Raw genomic sequence first — 16,975 nt, 5'->3', positions numbered from 1 at the left:
ATACATCAGTGATGTTAAGTTAAATGGTGTATGCAATACACTAGGACTCAAACTATATTTTTCATATTCACAGCTTTTTAACTTCTTTGTTTTGTTCTCTCCATAGTGTTTACACTATGTTTCCCTATAGTATTCTTCATTGGTCTCCTGCCTCAGGTGAATACATTTGTGATGTATCTCTGTGAACAGCTGGATATTCATGTCTTTGGTGGCAATGGTGAGTGGTGTGTTTGCTGTCAGAATCAAAAGCATTAGTTAGGAGCAGCCATTAGCTTCGTAGGCTAGTTAAACAATTCAGTGATTAAACTGTTTGCATTCCTCCTACTCCCTAAACATAAAATACTGAGTGTGTTTTAAAAATGGCTAAAGTTCTTCTGATTGATTATTACAGAAAAGAATTACTGTTGTGCTAAATCTGTCAGTCGTTTCTTCCTCTACCACTTTCTGTTGTGGTTGCTACCAATTCTCATGGTAATGCTGTTGAATAAATGAAGAGGCAAATAAAGCCACCTAAATTGGTCTTTCATTAAAAATAATCTGGAGGGGAAATAGAAAGAGTTGCTGTAGGCTAGATTTTTTTTTTTCTTTTTATATATATAATGTCAGATTGGCATTGTAATAAGGGGAATGATGTTTTTCTTAATCTGGAGTATTGCATTCTGACCTGGTTATGTAAAATTGTTTAATTTTGTTTGTTTGTTTTCCTTGATCTTCAGCTACCACAAGCCTGCTTGCAGCACTTTACAGTTTCATCTGTAGTATTGTGGCAGTAGCGTTATTGTATGGACTGTGCTATGGTGCCCTGAAGGTGAGCAGAATTTTAGACACAGCATATATGAATGTTTGGGAGGTTGTTCTCAGATAAATATGCAAAAAATGAGTCAGAAATATTTGTCTGATCTGGTAGTTTTTTTCACTTCATTAGCTGTGTATACCTGTGTATGTATATCTGTAAAGGGGATACAATGCAGGAGCAAAGCAGATCTTTTAAAAACAGGTGTGGGATTCGTGTCTACACTAAGAGGCAATTTTTTTTGGTTGAAAACACGTGGGTGTGATGATTTGGGTGTTCCCCACCCCCCCCACTTCTAAGAAAATCACTCAGACTAGACTCAGCTCATCTGGAAATTGAATGAAGCTTTATATTTACAGCTTAGCACAATATACAAGTAGGTATTTATAATATATACAGTTATAGACAGAAATAGTCAAGGTAAAAAGTAATACAGAAATGCAACAGCCCTCCCAGAAACCAGAGTCCTCAAGAGGGACTCCCAACCACCCTTCCACCTTCACCTCTCTACCCCAGACTTTGCCTTACATTCAGGGTGAGTTTGGAGGGTCGGCTGGGGGCTTAGGAAGCAGATGGATTAGTCAGACAGCAAGCTAGAGAGAGAGAAGTGCATGCAGCTCCAGAGTCCAAGAGCAACTCCCTTGTTTATGTTCTTGTTCTTATACACCTCAGCATGCCTATGAGTCCTGCAGACATCACCATTGTTTCCTTTTCACAGCCTTCAGTCTAACTCTTCTCACCAAAATATCCCAGCTAGGCTCAAACTAGCACAATGAGGTTTATCGTCAGTTGCCTTCTATGTTGGCTCTTGAAAAAAACTCACAGGCACCTTGTTTCTAGAACAATCCTAGTGTAGGTTTACCCTCTCAAAGTGGCCCACATGAGGGTTTTTTTTTTCCAAGCAAGAAATAGTCTCATCTAACGAGCTTTCACTTGTAAAGAAGCTAGGAAATATTTTGTCATGTCAAAGTGGAGTTGTGTGCCTATCTAAAACATAGACTTAGCTGGCAAATAGGGGAAACCTGCCCTAAACACAACAGGTTTTTGTTGCTTTAAATGCCATTCAATTTGAAAATGTGCTGCTGGTTCAACATCCTGGTTTCAGTGTTGTGTCAGTAATCAGATGCTCTGAGCTGACAATCACAGCATGTTGTGCCTTCCAGCTCTCAGCTGACAGGCTTTTTATTGTTCTGTCACAGAGAAAAAAAAGTTGCTAGATGAAATGCTCCCCTGAGGCTGACACCTGCAGATCATCGTTAGCTTTCTGTGAATTTGTGCATTTGTCTCATTAGCCTTTTGTAAACATCTATTCAAGACAAACCATCTCCAGCAAAGCGCTGCTGTCTCAGCTTTGCAGATCCAGTGTAGGTGATGTTGAGGAGGGGAAATCAATTGATGCAAGATGATTTTTTTTTTTCCAAAATTAATATTGTTTATTTTGATATTTGGAACTCTCATCACCCCTGACCATTAATTTTAATAATATTTGGGTTCTTACACTGTCATGGAAACATTCTATGGATAATACCTACATGTAGTAATAACCAGCAAAATACATGAACGTTAATTGAACTGGAAGAGGAGATTCCCATGGTCAAATGGCTGCTTGCAGTCAATATGCTGCCTGCCCAGGAGCTGGGCTCAAGGAGCACTTTCTGCTTTGTGGCAGAAGGCAATGGAGAATCACAAAGAGGCATTTAAGCATTTACTCACAAATTGTTATTACCCATTCATGGGGCTTAGCCACAGTCCAGATAGTGCCCAAACGCTTTCAGGGGACTCTGTCTTGTCAGATGTTGAGACTTAATTCTTCCTGGCTTCTGGGGAAAGAGGCAGACAATCTCTGACCTTGTCTCCTGGCTTCTTCTGGACAAACTGTATATACGTCCAACACTGCTAAGCAGGACTTTGAGGTGTAGAGGCAGGTTGTCATGCAGTCTCAGCACGATGTCATGCTGACCACACAGGCCAATGGCGTGCAGGCATCCAGGGTCTGCTCTTGGGAACTCATGGCAGTGGAGTTTACTAGGCAAACAATAAAGCAGTAGGCAATTGCAGCAGGCAATGGCAGAGCACAAGAGAAAGTCAAGGGAGCAAAGCAGGGAAGCAAAGGCATGTTGTTTACCTGCATATCTCCTTTTATCAATGTGGGACGAGATTAATTGCCCTTTGGACACAAGAATAGCCAATCAGGATGGCAGTTAGGCAAACCTTACCATATTAGGCAAAACCGTAGGCTCACTTTTCCCTAATTTGGGAAAAGCACAGGCCTTGCACTAGGCAGGTACAAGCTAAGTGTGTGTACCTTACCACAGGACTCTGGGCAGGCCAGACTCAGTGGCTCCAGGTTCTTTTGTGTCCTCTTCCCGCACTTGCCTCTCTGGCGGAGCAGGAAAACATGCCTAGGCACAAGCCTCTTTTGGGCCTATCAAGCTTTCTACAAGTGAAAACAAAACAAAACCAGTGATTTTAGTTGAATTCAGCACATTAGGAAAAAATAAATCTGAATTAAACACTCGTGCCTTCTCAAAATTAAGACGTGCCTATATTCAGCTCTAAGAACCTGTGGTCTGAAGAATGCAGAATGCTTCAGGATAGTTGTGAAAACTGGCTGTTTAAAGATAAATATGAGGTAGGCTTAAAGGCTGTACCTAATGTGGGAGTTTCTGCTCTGTAGTTAGACGTGGATAAATACCAAACAGTACTTAGTACTAGAAGACTTGTTTAATTTTTCTGAGATTGTAGTTAGTTTGTCTGTTTTCCTGCTGTGGTTGATGGATACGGTTCTTGCACACTGAGTGTTCTATTATGTTACCTCATTTCAATTCACTTTTTGCTTCTGTCTCCAGGATTCTTGGGATGGGCAGCATATTCCGGTTCTCTTCTCCATATTTTGTGGTTTGTTAGTGGCAATATCGTATCATCTCAGCAGACAAAGTAGTGATCCTTCTGTACTTCTGTAAGTGATGCAGTTTGTGTCCTTTCCTCAAGGGAAAAAAAGAAGTCACATGAGAATTTTATAAATTGTGTCAGAAATTAGTAGTTTGTGCTAGTGGTTGTCAACGTGATCAAAACCAGCATGATACTGGTTCAGTAGCTGGAAATTCTCAGGTTTTGCACCTTCCATTAACAACAGCCTTTCGTTATGACTTCTGCCACATAACTTATGTGCCAAAATCTGATCGAACTGCCTGCTGGTGTTCTCCATAGTGCCAGCCAGGTGCTGTCCTTCTGCTGGAGCATTTGTGCTGAACAACCTGTACCCATTCTGTATTTAAGGAGGTGCTCAAAGATCTAGTTTAAGCTGAAGTCCACGTGTGGGTTTCTTGAATTGTTTCACTTATTACTGTGTTCTGCTTTTGAATGTGCACTTGGAACACTTGTTCAAATTATTTCAGCTTGGGCACAAAACAGTTACAATCCATTTTTCCCAACTAGCATGGGGGAACACACTCACGTTGCTATTCCAGGTTGGAGTATTAATCTGATGATGACAGTTCCTGATTCAGTTAATAATTGTGTGTGTAAAGCAAAACAGTTCCAGTAAGAGAAACACCTCCCACAGCCTAGCCGATAGAGGCTTAGTCACATACCTGGGTTAGTCAGAGTACGAACTTGGATTTATATATAGCTGTAATGTTGGGTGAGTTTGATAAGCAGTAGTCTGGGGTAGATAGTGAGAGACTTCTTCAGTGAACAGGGAGACAAATGATTTCTGACTGTTCACACAGAAGGAAAACACTTATCTTTGGGTTGATAAGTTAACCTTGTCCTGTACTCAGAATTCAGATGACTTTACTCAGTTTGTATAAAGTCCATGTCCCTAGATAGATAGTTCTTTCCAAGCACTGTAGCCTGAATGCTTATGCTCGACATTCAGGCTCACCTGTTTAGCCAGATTATCTTGTAATTGCCTTTGATTACATAGGACTCATTCTATAGTGAGCTTCTGTCTACAAAAGGAAATAATATGCGTTTCTGTATTACACAATGTGTGTTGTAACACATAGTCACCAAATTGAGGGGCTGTAAGACATCTGAGTTAGGCTGTGCTGCGTACGGCTTCCTGAAAGTTTAGGTGTAAGTATTTTGGGTTTTAGTACCAGTGAGGTCTGCTAAGAAATCAGTTCGGTAGCATAGATACACTTTTTTAAGATGATTTTTGTTGTTGTTGTCTTTGAAGTTTGAATAGAACCAAGGCATTCTTGGCTTTCTAATTTGTATTGACAAAGAGAACACTTCTAAACTTTGTACCGAGTCAAGAGCCAATGGCATCCTGGCCTGGATCAGGAGCAGTGTGGCCAGTAGGACAAGGGAGGTTATTCTGCCCTTGTACTCAGCACTGGTCAGGCCACACCTTGAGTACTGTGACCAGATCTGGGCTCCTCAATTCAAGAGAGATGTTGAGGTACTGGAACGTGTCCAGAGAAGAGAGGGGAAGGTGGTGAAGGGCCTGGAGCACAACCCTGTGAGGAGAGGCTGAGGGAGCTGGAGGTGTGCAACCTGGAGAAGAGGAGGCTCAGGGCAGACCTCATTGCTGCCTCCAGCTCCCTGAAGGGAGGCTGTAGCCAGATGGGGTTGGTCTCTTCTCCTGGGCAAGCAGTAATAGAAGAAGAGGACACAGTCTCATGTTGTGCCAAGGGAGGAGGTCTAGGCTGGATGTTAGGAGGAAGTTGTTGGCAGAGAGAGTGATTTGCATTGGAATGGGCTGCTCAGGGAGGTGGTGGAGTTGCCACGCCTGGAGGTGTTCAAGAAAAGTCTGCATGAGGCACCTAGTGCCATGATCTAGTTGATTGGACAGGGCTGGGTGATAGGTTGGACTGGATAATCTTGGAGGTCTCTTCCAACCTGGTTGATTCCATGATTCTGTGGTTATTTATGAACTAAGGTTTTGTTTCTTGAGTACTAAGAACTCCATTTAAAATCCAGTATATGTTCTGCTGCTGTTGGTATTGGAGAAACTGTTGTTTGAACACCATTTGTCTGCTCATCTTCAATGATGGTCATTGTGTGCAATCAGAGTATTCATCCTTGTATGAAGTGGAGGTAGCATCTTTGTAAACTTGCCCAGCTGTGCAGAAACACAAATGTCAGGATAATTTTTTTGTGTCATTATCAACTTGTAATAGAACTTTGACTTTGTTCTTCTAAAACCACATAGAACAATGCAGGCTTTTCAGTGGGTTCTTTTTTGTCTGTCTTTAAGCTCTTTAGTGCAATCAAAATTTTTTCCTAATTCTGAAGACAAAAACCCTGAGGATCCTCTGTCTGAAGTGAAAGATCCTTTACCTGAAAAGCTTAGAAATTCTGTTGTAAGTATCCTATTTTTAATTAAAAGGGCCTTTTTATTCAATCTAAGCATTTACTTTATGTGAATTTGTATAGAATCAATCTGAATCTTACTTAGCTAACAATACTCGTTAATTACTATGGTGATGATTAAAGTGGATATCAGAATCCTTTATATCTGCAGTGTACTTCAGGAGTGTAATGTTTATATGTAATTTATTTTAAGGGAGATGTATGAGAGAATTGGAATTCCTGAGTGTGAATTCCAGTTTTCCTACTGGCTCCTATTGCTAATAAATGATGCTTGCTTTTGTGCAGAAACAGTGGGGAAATCTTAATGATTGCAAATGCATTTAGAGCAGAGGAAGTGCAATTCTTTTAGCAGTTGACAGGAGAGTGACCAGAGGAGCTGCAAGCTTTTCTTTAGCTCTGAAACTGTGGTGTTAGTCACCAATGGAGTGTGGGAGTTGAAGATTATGATGCACTTTTTTTTCTTTCAGTGCTTTTAAACTCAAGATTTACTGATCTTGAGGCTGTAGCTCAATAAGTTAAGGCCTTGTGGCAGTAATTGCTGTGTGCATTGTTTGGCTTATTTCATAACAGCTTTGATGGTTTGGGTGTTAACCCCACACACACTTAGGAGAATCACCCAGACTAGACTCAGTCGATCTGGAAATTGAATGAAGCTTTATATTTACAGCGTAGCACAAGATACAAGCAGGTATTTACAATATGTACAGAAATATACAAGTTAAAAAGGTAATGCAGAAACACAGCAGCCCTCCCAGAAACCAGAGTCCCCTGGAGGTGCTCCCAACCACCCTTCCACATTGTCCCCACCCCTCTACCCCAGACTTTGCCTTATGTTCAAGGTAAATTGGAGGGTTGGCCTTGGTGGTAGGGAGGCAGACAGATTAGTCAGTCATGTTAGAGAAGTGCAGCTCATAAAGCCCAGAGAGAGACTCTGTTATCTATGTTTATATTCTTGTTCTTACACATCTCAGCAAGCCTCTGAGTGCAGCAGACATCACCATTGTTTCCTTTTCACAGCCTAGCATCTAATTCTTCTCACCAAAATATTCCATCTAGCTTCAAACTAGCACAACAGCTAATCCTTTAATGATTTTCTGGCATGTGTATTTACAGAGTGGGAAAAGGTTTGAACTTGGAGACTCAAGAGTTGTAATCACCTTAAATATATATTGCCCCCTTGTGACTGTCTAGCATGATTTGGGATTTTTTTTACTCATTGACAACAGCTTCTCTTAATTTTTAAAGGGTAAAATAAGATTCAAACCCTTCTGAAGAGGCAAGAGAGAAAAGGTTGAAGAGCCTAGTTGTTTTGATCATTAGTTCTGTCTAGGCAGCTCTCCTCCAGAACTCCTAATTACTCTTAAATTCTTGCACTATAAATTGGAAATTTGGGTTAGCCTTTCTAAGTCTTTCACCAGTGCTATCGGGGGGGGATCGTTAGACTCCCTCACAGTCTAGAATTAAAGTGAGGATATGTTGAGTATGTTAATTTCTCTTCCCCCACCTTAGTATACATCTTTCCACTTAACTCATTGAACAAGTGCTCTTAGCCATAAGATTTGTCTTGTGAAATTTCTGATAACTTCAACTGACATAATTAAAACTGGAAAAATCTTTACGGATTTTTAACTGCTACTGCTGATGGACATGAAAAATACAAAGAGAATAACTAAAGCTGTTACATGGTAAAATAATTTTTGTTTTGACTCCCCAGAGTGAGCGATTGCAGTCTGACCTGATTGTGTGCATAGTTATTGGTGTCCTCTATTTTGCAATTCACGTCAGTACCGTATTTACAGTTTTACAGGTAAGCTCTTCCATCTTTTCTGCCCTGTGTCTTCTGTATACAAACACTCCTGATGAGATAGAACACTTATTCTGGTAGTGCATCAGATGATTTGACTAGTTTTAGGTGGTCTTTAAATGTATAGTGTAACTGTGATTGAAGATCTTCACGTTCCAGTTTGTTCTCAAAAAATCTTTTGGTTTCTTCTTACAGTGTGGATTTTTCTTTTAGTCTCTGATACAAAATGTCCTTTTCTGTTTCATCTTTCTCAAGTAGTGCCAGGATCATTTTGGAGTAAAGAAAAATAAAATTTTGAGAAAAGAGATTGATTCTTGAAGATTTAGATGCAGAAGCTGACTCGGCAATGGCATGCTAGTGTAGCTCTTTGTAGTGTAGGTGCATCTCTGCAGGGCTTCCTGATCTAGGGTAGAGTGTCCCTGTCCATGACAGAGGGGTTGCAACTAGATGATCCTTGTTGTCCCTTCCAACCCTTACTGATTCTATGATTCAAAGAGCCTTTGAGTTTCAGGTTTTTTAATTGTCAGTCCAAACATAGCATAGATATATTTTACAGTGAATTTTTTGTTGTTGCTTTTGAAGTTTGAATAAAACCAAGGAATTCTTGGTTTTCTAATTTATATTGACAAACTGACCCCTTCTAAACTTTGCACTGAGACACATTTCTGTTTGGTTATTTGTGAACTAAGGTTTTGTTTCATGAGTAATTCACATTTGAAATCCAGTATATGTTCTGGTACTGTTGGTATTGGAGAAACTGTTGTTTGAACACCATTTGTCTGCTCATCTTTAATGATGGTCATTATGTGCAACCAGAGTGTTCATCCTTATATAAAGTGCACATAGCACCTTTGTAAATCTGCTCAGCCATGCAGAAGCTCTAATGTCAGGATGATTTTTTTGTCTCATAATCAACTTGTAATGAAACTTTTGTCAGTCCAGGTAATACTGGTTTCAGATGCATTTAATATGTGTGTATGGTGTCAATTGATGATGATAATATGGGACCATATCCTGTGCTTGACTTTTGAGTAAAGGCATTTACTGAGTTACAACTGTTGAATTTCTTGCTTTGTTGTTCCTGTAATGGAACCGTTGTTTGGTTATGAACAGCCTCATGGGAAGCAAATGAGAGTTTCTTCCGTATTTTTACCCTTCCACTACACTGAAAGCAAGAAGCTAATTTTAAAAAGCATGTGCATTTAAGTAGCTTTGGCTTTGCAAGTGAAGTTTTTCCCTAAAGAAAACATCTGTTCTGTTGTATGGCTGGACTTCAGCACTCCTTCCCAGTCTTGCTTTCTCACATGCTTGAGAAACATGGTTATAGGCTTTTTACTGGTTGTATTGTTCAGTAGGCTTCAGCTTCACATAATTTAATCGAGTTTATGACAAAGGTAATGGAATGCTAATTTTGCTATGACATGTCTAGACATTTACAGAAAATTTTAACCTATAGAAAGTGTTTACTTTGGTATCCAGTCCTTATACCATGTTAATACAGCAGCATTTTGAGACTTCTTTGAAAGAGTTTCATCTCAATGGGAGACTTCTTACTTGCCTTCTAGCAAAACTAAGATTAATAATTTGGTTTTCCTTGTGCTTATATACCTCATTTTATCCAGGAGATGAATGTGTAAATAGAGTTCAGGCTTTAGAGGATAATAGCTTTGTTTATTTGTAAATATAAAAGGCAGGTGAGCCAGAAGCAATGGACTATGTAGGGAAATTGGTGGACTACCTTTACTTTAAAATACTTGAGAACTCAATAGCTATCAAGTGTTTTGTTCTCTCACAAGCCTGTCTTGTTTTGTCTAAAACTTGGTAATACAGCTCCTTGTGCAAAAAGATATTCCAAACTTACTATTACAGGAGCACTTGCCTAGATGCTCCAAAAGGTATTACATTCCTAGTGTGTGATATTTTATTTGTAAAATGCAAACCTTAATTTATTCAATTCTTCTTTTTAGCCTATTTTAAGTTATGTTCTCTATGCATTGGTGGGTACGGTAGGCTTTGTGACCCATTATGTTCTGCCTCAACTCCGAAAGCAACTTCCTTGGCATTGCTTTTCTCACCCGCTGCTGAAAACCAAGGAATACTATCAGTTTGAGGTCCGAAGTAAGTATCATTCACAATGCTCTCTTTGAACTTGCTGTAGTTGCTGGCCTATGTGTGTTCCCAGATTGGCACACTTAATCCTTTTTTCCTTGTTGTTCTCACTATGTAGTGACATGTAGTTTAGAAATATCTTAGCTTCAGTATCTGAAGGGGACCTACAAAAAAGCTCGGGAGGGACTTTTTGGGATATCAGGTAGTGATAGGACTAGGGGGAATGGAGCAAAGCTGGAGGTGGGTAGGTTCAGCCTGGCTGTGAGGAGAAAGCTGTTGAGCATGAGAGTGGTGAGAGCCTGCAAAGGGTTGTCCAGGGAGGTGGTTGAGGCCCCATCCCTGGAAGTGTTTAAGGCCAAGCTGGCTGAGGCTGTGGCTGTGGCCAGCCTGATCTAGGCTAGGGTGTCCCTGGGCATGGCAGGGGAGTTGGAACTAGATGCTCTTTGTGGTCCTTTCTAACCCTAACTGATTTTATGATTCTCAGTTTCTTATTCTTCGATTCCATCACACTTTGTATAGATTCATACTGTCTTGTAAGATAAGGTTGGGTTGTTGGGGTGGTTTTGTTTTTTTTTTTTTCATTTTATCCATTTGCATTAATTTGGAACACAGCCATCTTGGTACATGTTTTGCAGTTAATGCTGATGTGTAAAAGAAGTCTTATGTATCAGACATTTGTGTTGGCAGGTTACATATGCTCTTCCATGTGTAGTCATAAGTCAGAAATCTTTGGTTCAGGCATGGTTGGGAAGTGTCCTTTTGCACGAGATGGAATGTGTGGTGTCAGTCAACTTAATCAGTATTGATGCTGGAATTGTTGAGAAGGTAGTAATGCTGTTTCATGTGTAGTAAGCAAGTAGCTTTCAAATTGCTGTATTGTCTACATCTTGTATAGATGCTTAGCAGTGCAAAGACTTGGACTTCAAGAAAAGACTCGATGAGGCACTTTGTGCCATGGTCTAGTTGACTGGACAGGGCTGGGGGATAGGTTGGACTGGATGATCTTTGAGGTCCCTTCCAACCTGATTATGATTCTATGTCTCTACTGAGGCTACCAACAATGGCTTTGATGGAGTTTCTCTTTATTTTGGTTAGACAAAAATATGGAATTCTGGTATGGAAATACCGTTAGTGTTTGGCTCCACAAATTACTTAGATCAAGAATCTTTATTCTGTTAGCTGACTCTGATTTGGTAATACAAACTGATTTATTGGTTTTGATGTGTCTTGATAGATGCTGCACATGTTATGTGGTTTGAGAAACTTCACATCTGGCTCCTTTTTGTGGAGAAGAATGTTATCTATCCACTGATAGTCCTCAATGAGCTTAGTAGCAGTGCGAAGAATATTGCTAGTCCAAAGAAACTGGATACTGAGTAAGTAAAAAGGCTACCAAGTAATCTAAGTATCTCTGCTGTGGTGGGAAAATAGTTCTGACCTCGGTGGGAAGATAAATAATGCTATTGACTTAAAACAAAGGAAATGAATAAATAGTTTTATTGATTTTTTTGAAAGCTCTTACAGAACCACCTTATCTTACCAACTTAAACTGAGTGGAGTATTACACGATGAAAAAATGAACCCACAAGAAGATTAACTATTAAATTCAGTGTATGCTGTAGCAAGTGCAGGTTGCAGGACTATCTGGTAGCATGATAACACAATTGCCTTGTTGATCTTCAGTCTATAATGTAATTATCCAGACTTCAAGACAGTGACAGTACCTTCTGGTATTTTGTCAGCTGTAAAATATAAGACTCCTGTAGTGTACCCTTAGTTGGTGTGCCAGCTTGCAGCCCATCTACACCTTTCTGCTCTCAAGGAATTCCTCAGACCTTCTAGCCCCTAAGTATAATCTGTATTCAGATGGAATTCCACATTTTCTCCTAAGTTGAGCTTTAGTTATAATTATTTGAGCACTGCATCTCTCAGCAAATCAGAGTTCAATAACATACTCTGCATTTTTTTTTACCTTTAAGACCAGTGATCAAGTAGCTTTCTGGACTTGAAGTTCTATTAGTTTAGAACAGAACTGTTGTAGAGCAATCTTCAAACACTGTAATATGTATTTAGAGATGTGTGTTGGACGTTTGGGTTGTTTTGGATGTGGGTTTTAAAAAAATTTGATCTCTGGATCTCACTTTGGGTTCATTACTCTTGTTACTTCAAGACCTTTGGGAGGAATATTGACATTACATTACCTTTAAAGTTCTTTTGATCTGTCAGTTGCTATCTCTGAGGAGGAGTATCATTGTAAGTTTAACATTAAGCTGCAGTTCCCCTGATATAAACTGGAGCAGTGTAGTCATGCATGAAATGATGATAATCCAGAGTTCATTAACATCCTTTAAGTGATTAATCTAGAGCACTTCTACCCTTTTTGCATCTCGCCCTTCGTAACCTTTTAGTCCATGTTTCTGTTCAGAGCAAAAGTTATACTAATGCTTGAACTTTGATAGGCTTGAAAATAGTGATAGAAAGACTTGGTTAATAACTTCTAAAAGAAATCTTTTTAAACCAAAGTTGACTCAATACCTAAACACATACCCCTACTCTAAATCTGTTTGAGTTTGTCATGCAATGACAGTTTCTTCAATACAGGTGTTTGAACTCACAAGTAACTTTGTTGTGTGAATTTCTCGTGCAGGTTGGGTGCTTTAATGATCACAATAGCTGGCTTGAAGTTACTGCGTTCATCATTCAGTAGCCCAACGTGCCAGTATGTCACTGTTATTTTCACAGTGCTCTTCTTCACTTTTGATTACAAAAGTTTTACTGAGACCATGCTGCTAGATCTCTTCTTCATGTCCATTCTCTTCAGCAAGGTAACATCATTTCTAGGTGTTTTAAGATCATCCAAAAGGGAAAATAGTTTGTCCTAATGGACAGCTGTTCTTCCAGATCAATCCTGTTGGTGCTGTCATTAGTGTGCTGTAAGATGTGGCCTTCTCAGAGCATTTATGTTAGCTTGAGAAAGCATGTCTAGTTTTCTAAGCATCTCATGAGCTTGTGGTAGTACAACAGTGAAAGTGTATATTATGCAACTTTAGTGCTAAAGTCTTTTTGTAACTCTAAGGATTCTGCTAGAGAAGAACTCTAAGGTGGGCCGTGGATTTCTAAGGATATTTGTGTACTACAAAGTATGTTGATTCTCAGCCAAATCACTGAATTGTTTTCTTTGTTTGTCATTGTAGCTTTGGGAACTCTTTTATAAATTGAGATTTGTTTATACCTACATTGCTCCCTGGCAGATCACATGGGGATCTGCCTTCCATGCTTTTGCCCAGCCGTTTGCTGTGCCACGTATCCTTTGAAAACACAGATGATCCTGAGGTCATGTTCTCATATAAGTTGTGAATGCTGCTTTATAATGGATTAGTAGTTACAAGTTCTTAGTGAATGTGTTTTGTCTCCTGAGTATGAAAAAATGTACACTCTCCCTGTCTTGCTACAGTGCTGTGGGGTGAGACCCCATCTTGAATACTGTGTTCAGTTTTGGGCTCCACAGTTTAAGAGGGACAGAGATCTGCTGGAGGAAGTCCAGCAGAGAGCTATTAGGATGATTAGGGGACAGGAGGGCATGCCTGATGAGGAGAGGCTGAGGCAGCTGGGAATTTTTAGTCTGGAAAAAAGAAGAGTTAGAGGGGATTTGATAAATGTTTATAAATATCTGAGGGCTGGCCAGGAATGGGGCGGGTAGGCTCTGCTCACTGCTCCCTGGGATAGGACAAGCAGCAATGGGTGTAAGTTGCAGCAAAAGAGGTTCTGCCTCAGCACAAGGGGAAACTTCTTTATGGTAAGGATCACAGAGCACTGGCACAGGCTGCCCAGAGAGGTTGTGGAGTCTCCTTCCCTGGAGCCTTTCAAGGCCTGTCTGGATGTGTTCCTCTCTGATCTGTGTTAGATGATATTGTCCTGCTCTGGCAGGAGAATTGGACTCAATGATCTCCTTGGGTCCCAACCCCTAACATCCTGCGAGCCTTTGTAATACAGTAGCAGGTAGAGTAGGGGTAGAATTCTGCTTTGGAAGTAACAGCTGTAAGTATTTCATTCTGAGAATGACCCAGCTTGCTTTTCTTGCTTTTCTTTTTTGAGTCATTTCCTTTACCAAGAATCATTAACTGTAGCTTCAGTTCTTGAGTATATTTTAGCTTCTGTAGGCTGATTTGAATTGCATTAGAGAAGAAAGATTGGACGAGGCACTTAGTGCCATAGTCTAGTTGATTGAACAGGGCTGAGTGATAGGTTGGACTGGATGATCTTGGAGGCCTCTTCCAACCTGGTTGATCCTATGATTCTATATTGGAATGGTCTGTCCAGGGCAGTGGACAGACCTGGAGGTGTTTAAGCAACATGTGGACCTGGTGCTTAGGGACATGTTTTAGTATTGACCTTTCAGTGCTGGATCAGACTGGATGATATTTGAGGTCTTTTCCAGCCATCTGTTTTCTGTGATTCTGTGAGTGTTGTGTTAGTATTTTCTGCAGAATTTGGGAATGACTACTATGTCTAGTGTCAAATTTTCATCTGTTTCTGTTTTTGAAAGCAAAACTCATCCCCTTACTGCTGGAAATACTGTGCTGCGTACAAGTTGTCAGAGATCTCATTTTGCAGTTAAGTGGTGTTGCTGTTTCAGGTACTATCATAGAAGCTTGGGGTGGGAGGGAAGGCACTTGTTGCTTCACTTTCCTTAATTCTGTTGTACAGATTCTGCAATGTTGTTTGTCCAAGCAGCTGTGTCAGCTTTCTTCTCTACTCCACTGAATCCTTTTCTGGGAAGTGCAATATTTATCACTTCATATGCCAGGCCTGTCAAGTTCTGGGAAAGAGACTACAAGTAGGTGAAATAAGTCCTGTGAAGTTTGTGTCCTTTGTTCTGGAAAATGTAACTGAAGCCAAACGTGCTGGTCTGGTGTTTTGTTTTGTTATTTTCTCAAAGTGCTGCCAGTTTTGTTTTGGGTTTTTTCCCCCAGAGGACCACTTTATATTATTCTGATGTGATATGCCATCCTGCTAGTGTTGGGGTTGGTTTTTTTTAAGATATGAGTTGCATAATTCTGTATTATTATATATTGTCTCTACTGGGAAAAAAATTGAGTTGATATTGCTCTCCTAATTGTATATTAGACTTATGCTCTGGAGCTTCCTGTTATTGCATGGTACCTATTGGTATCCTGGATGTGATGCTTCTCAACTGGTCAATGAATGAACCTTAAAATCTAGATCAATAAAGTAATGATTTACCAGCAGCTAATAATTCAAGTCTGCCAACTAGTTACACTTGGTAAGGAAATACTCATCCATGAATATCCTGGTGACAAAGCTGTTTACTTTAAATGCTTTATGAATTCCTAGATTTTGGAAGATTTTTGTTGTAAATAATCACCTTTGGTGATTGACTTGTTTTGTCTCATTCCCTAACAATTACTCAGTTAAGAAGCAGAAACAGCCTGTTGCTTCATAAATGTATGAGACTGCTCACTGGCAAGTGTTAAAAATGAGAAAAGCATAACTTTTGGATTAGTTTGAAATAGGTATCCAAAGCATTAAGTCATTATGGCATAATTTCACATGTGATTTGCTGTATGTTGTTTTTAATTTATAAACAGACTTGTAAAGATTTTCCAGTATGACAGGCTTTTATCCCAAACTGTCATGTTGTTCACTGCATGATATTTATTCATTGTTGCAGCCCAATTATATTGGAATCTTCTGTTGATTGGATAGGGCTGAGTGATCATAGAATCATAGAATCAACCAGGTTGGAAGAGACCTCCAAGATCATCCAGTCCAACCTATCACCCAGCCCTATCCAATCAACTAGACCATGGCACTAAGTGCCTCATCCAGTCTTTTCTGGATAGGTTGGACTGGATGATCTTGGAGGTCTGTTCCAACCTGGTTGATTCTATGATTATTATTTTTATTGAATTGTAAAGTGTAGCTTTAATCACAGTGAGTTTATGTACAAAAAGGTTTTGGAGGATAAATCATAATGGTATTTGACACATGTTCATTATTGCTGATTTCACAGCTAAAACTGGCTAACCTCAATATAAAAAGTGCTTAAAATAAATTTCTTTTGATCAAGGTGAGATCAGTAGTAAGAGTCCTCATGTCCATCCTTATCTTTTTATTTCTGTGAAGTCCACTATTGCTGATGGAGTAGCAGGCTAGTGAAATGTTATGTAGGCAGCACAGGTCAAGAGGTGAGAGGTTATTTCTCATATTCATGGAAAATAAATTTTCTATTTCATTGTTGTATTGCCCTTTTTTCCCTGTTGGAATAAGAGTAGCTGAAATACAGTACTCCAAATCTTATGTCTGAAAGTTATAACTTGAACCTACGAAATAACTTTCTGATATTTACCCTTTCAGTTAACTCTACTAGAACATTAGCTGTACTGATTTAATTGTTTTTAAATCTATCTAAGGCTTTGTGATTTACTTTCAGGGGGTTTTCAAGGCCAGGCTGGATGGGGTTCAAAGCAACTTGGTCTAATGTGAGTTTACCCTGCCCATGGCAGGGAGGTTGGAACTGGGTAGTCGTTGAAGTCCCTTCCAACCCTGTCGATTCTGTGATTGTCTGAGAGAATTTATATCTTTAGAATCATGTTTAGATATATGAATACTTACTGTGGAGCAACTATTAGTTATTGGATCGCAATCGTATTATAGGCAGAAAATTCTTTTTTTGTATGCATCCAATTCTGGAGCCCCCATTACAAGGAAGATGTGGATGTGCTGGAGAGTGTCCAGAGAAGGGCCACGAAGATGCTCAGAGGGCTGCAGCAGCTCTGCTGTGAGGACAGACTGAAAGAGTTGGGGCTGTGCAGTCTGGAGAAGAGGAGGCTCCCAGGATGACCTCCTTGTGGCTTTCCAGTGTCTGAAGGGGGCCTAGAAGAAAGCTGAGGAGGGACTTTTGAGGCTGTCAGGGAGTGACAGGG

At 39.9% G+C, this 16,975-nt stretch overlaps 1 protein-coding gene across 8 annotated transcripts in view; it reads left to right on the top strand.

Annotated features, from left to right (window-relative positions):
* The window catches only part of PCNX1 (pecanex 1), a 95,639-nt gene that overhangs the window by 59,432 nt on the left and 19,232 nt on the right, over positions 1–16,975 (top strand). For all 8 annotated transcript variants that reach the window (XM_064143370.1, XM_064143362.1, XM_064143326.1 and 5 more), the window contains 10 exons: positions 107–217; positions 717–808; positions 3,643–3,752; positions 6,000–6,105; positions 7,830–7,922; positions 9,887–10,037; positions 11,263–11,404; positions 12,676–12,853; positions 13,223–13,331; positions 14,736–14,865. In XM_064143370.1, coding sequence (XP_063999440.1) covers positions 107–217; positions 717–808; positions 3,643–3,752; positions 6,000–6,105; positions 7,830–7,922; positions 9,887–10,037; positions 11,263–11,404; positions 12,676–12,853; positions 13,223–13,331; positions 14,736–14,865 — 1,222 coding nt within the window. The remainder of the gene's footprint in view (positions 1–106; positions 218–716; positions 809–3,642; positions 3,753–5,999; positions 6,106–7,829; positions 7,923–9,886; positions 10,038–11,262; positions 11,405–12,675; positions 12,854–13,222; positions 13,332–14,735; positions 14,866–16,975) is intronic.

Source organism: Pogoniulus pusillus, chromosome 1 (assembly GCF_015220805.1).
Source record: "Pogoniulus pusillus isolate bPogPus1 chromosome 1, bPogPus1.pri, whole genome shotgun sequence".
NCBI lineage: Eukaryota > Metazoa > Chordata > Aves > Piciformes > Lybiidae > Pogoniulus > Pogoniulus pusillus.
The sequence above is the reverse complement of the archived record's forward strand: the minus strand, read 5'-3'. Positions and strand labels throughout refer to the sequence as shown.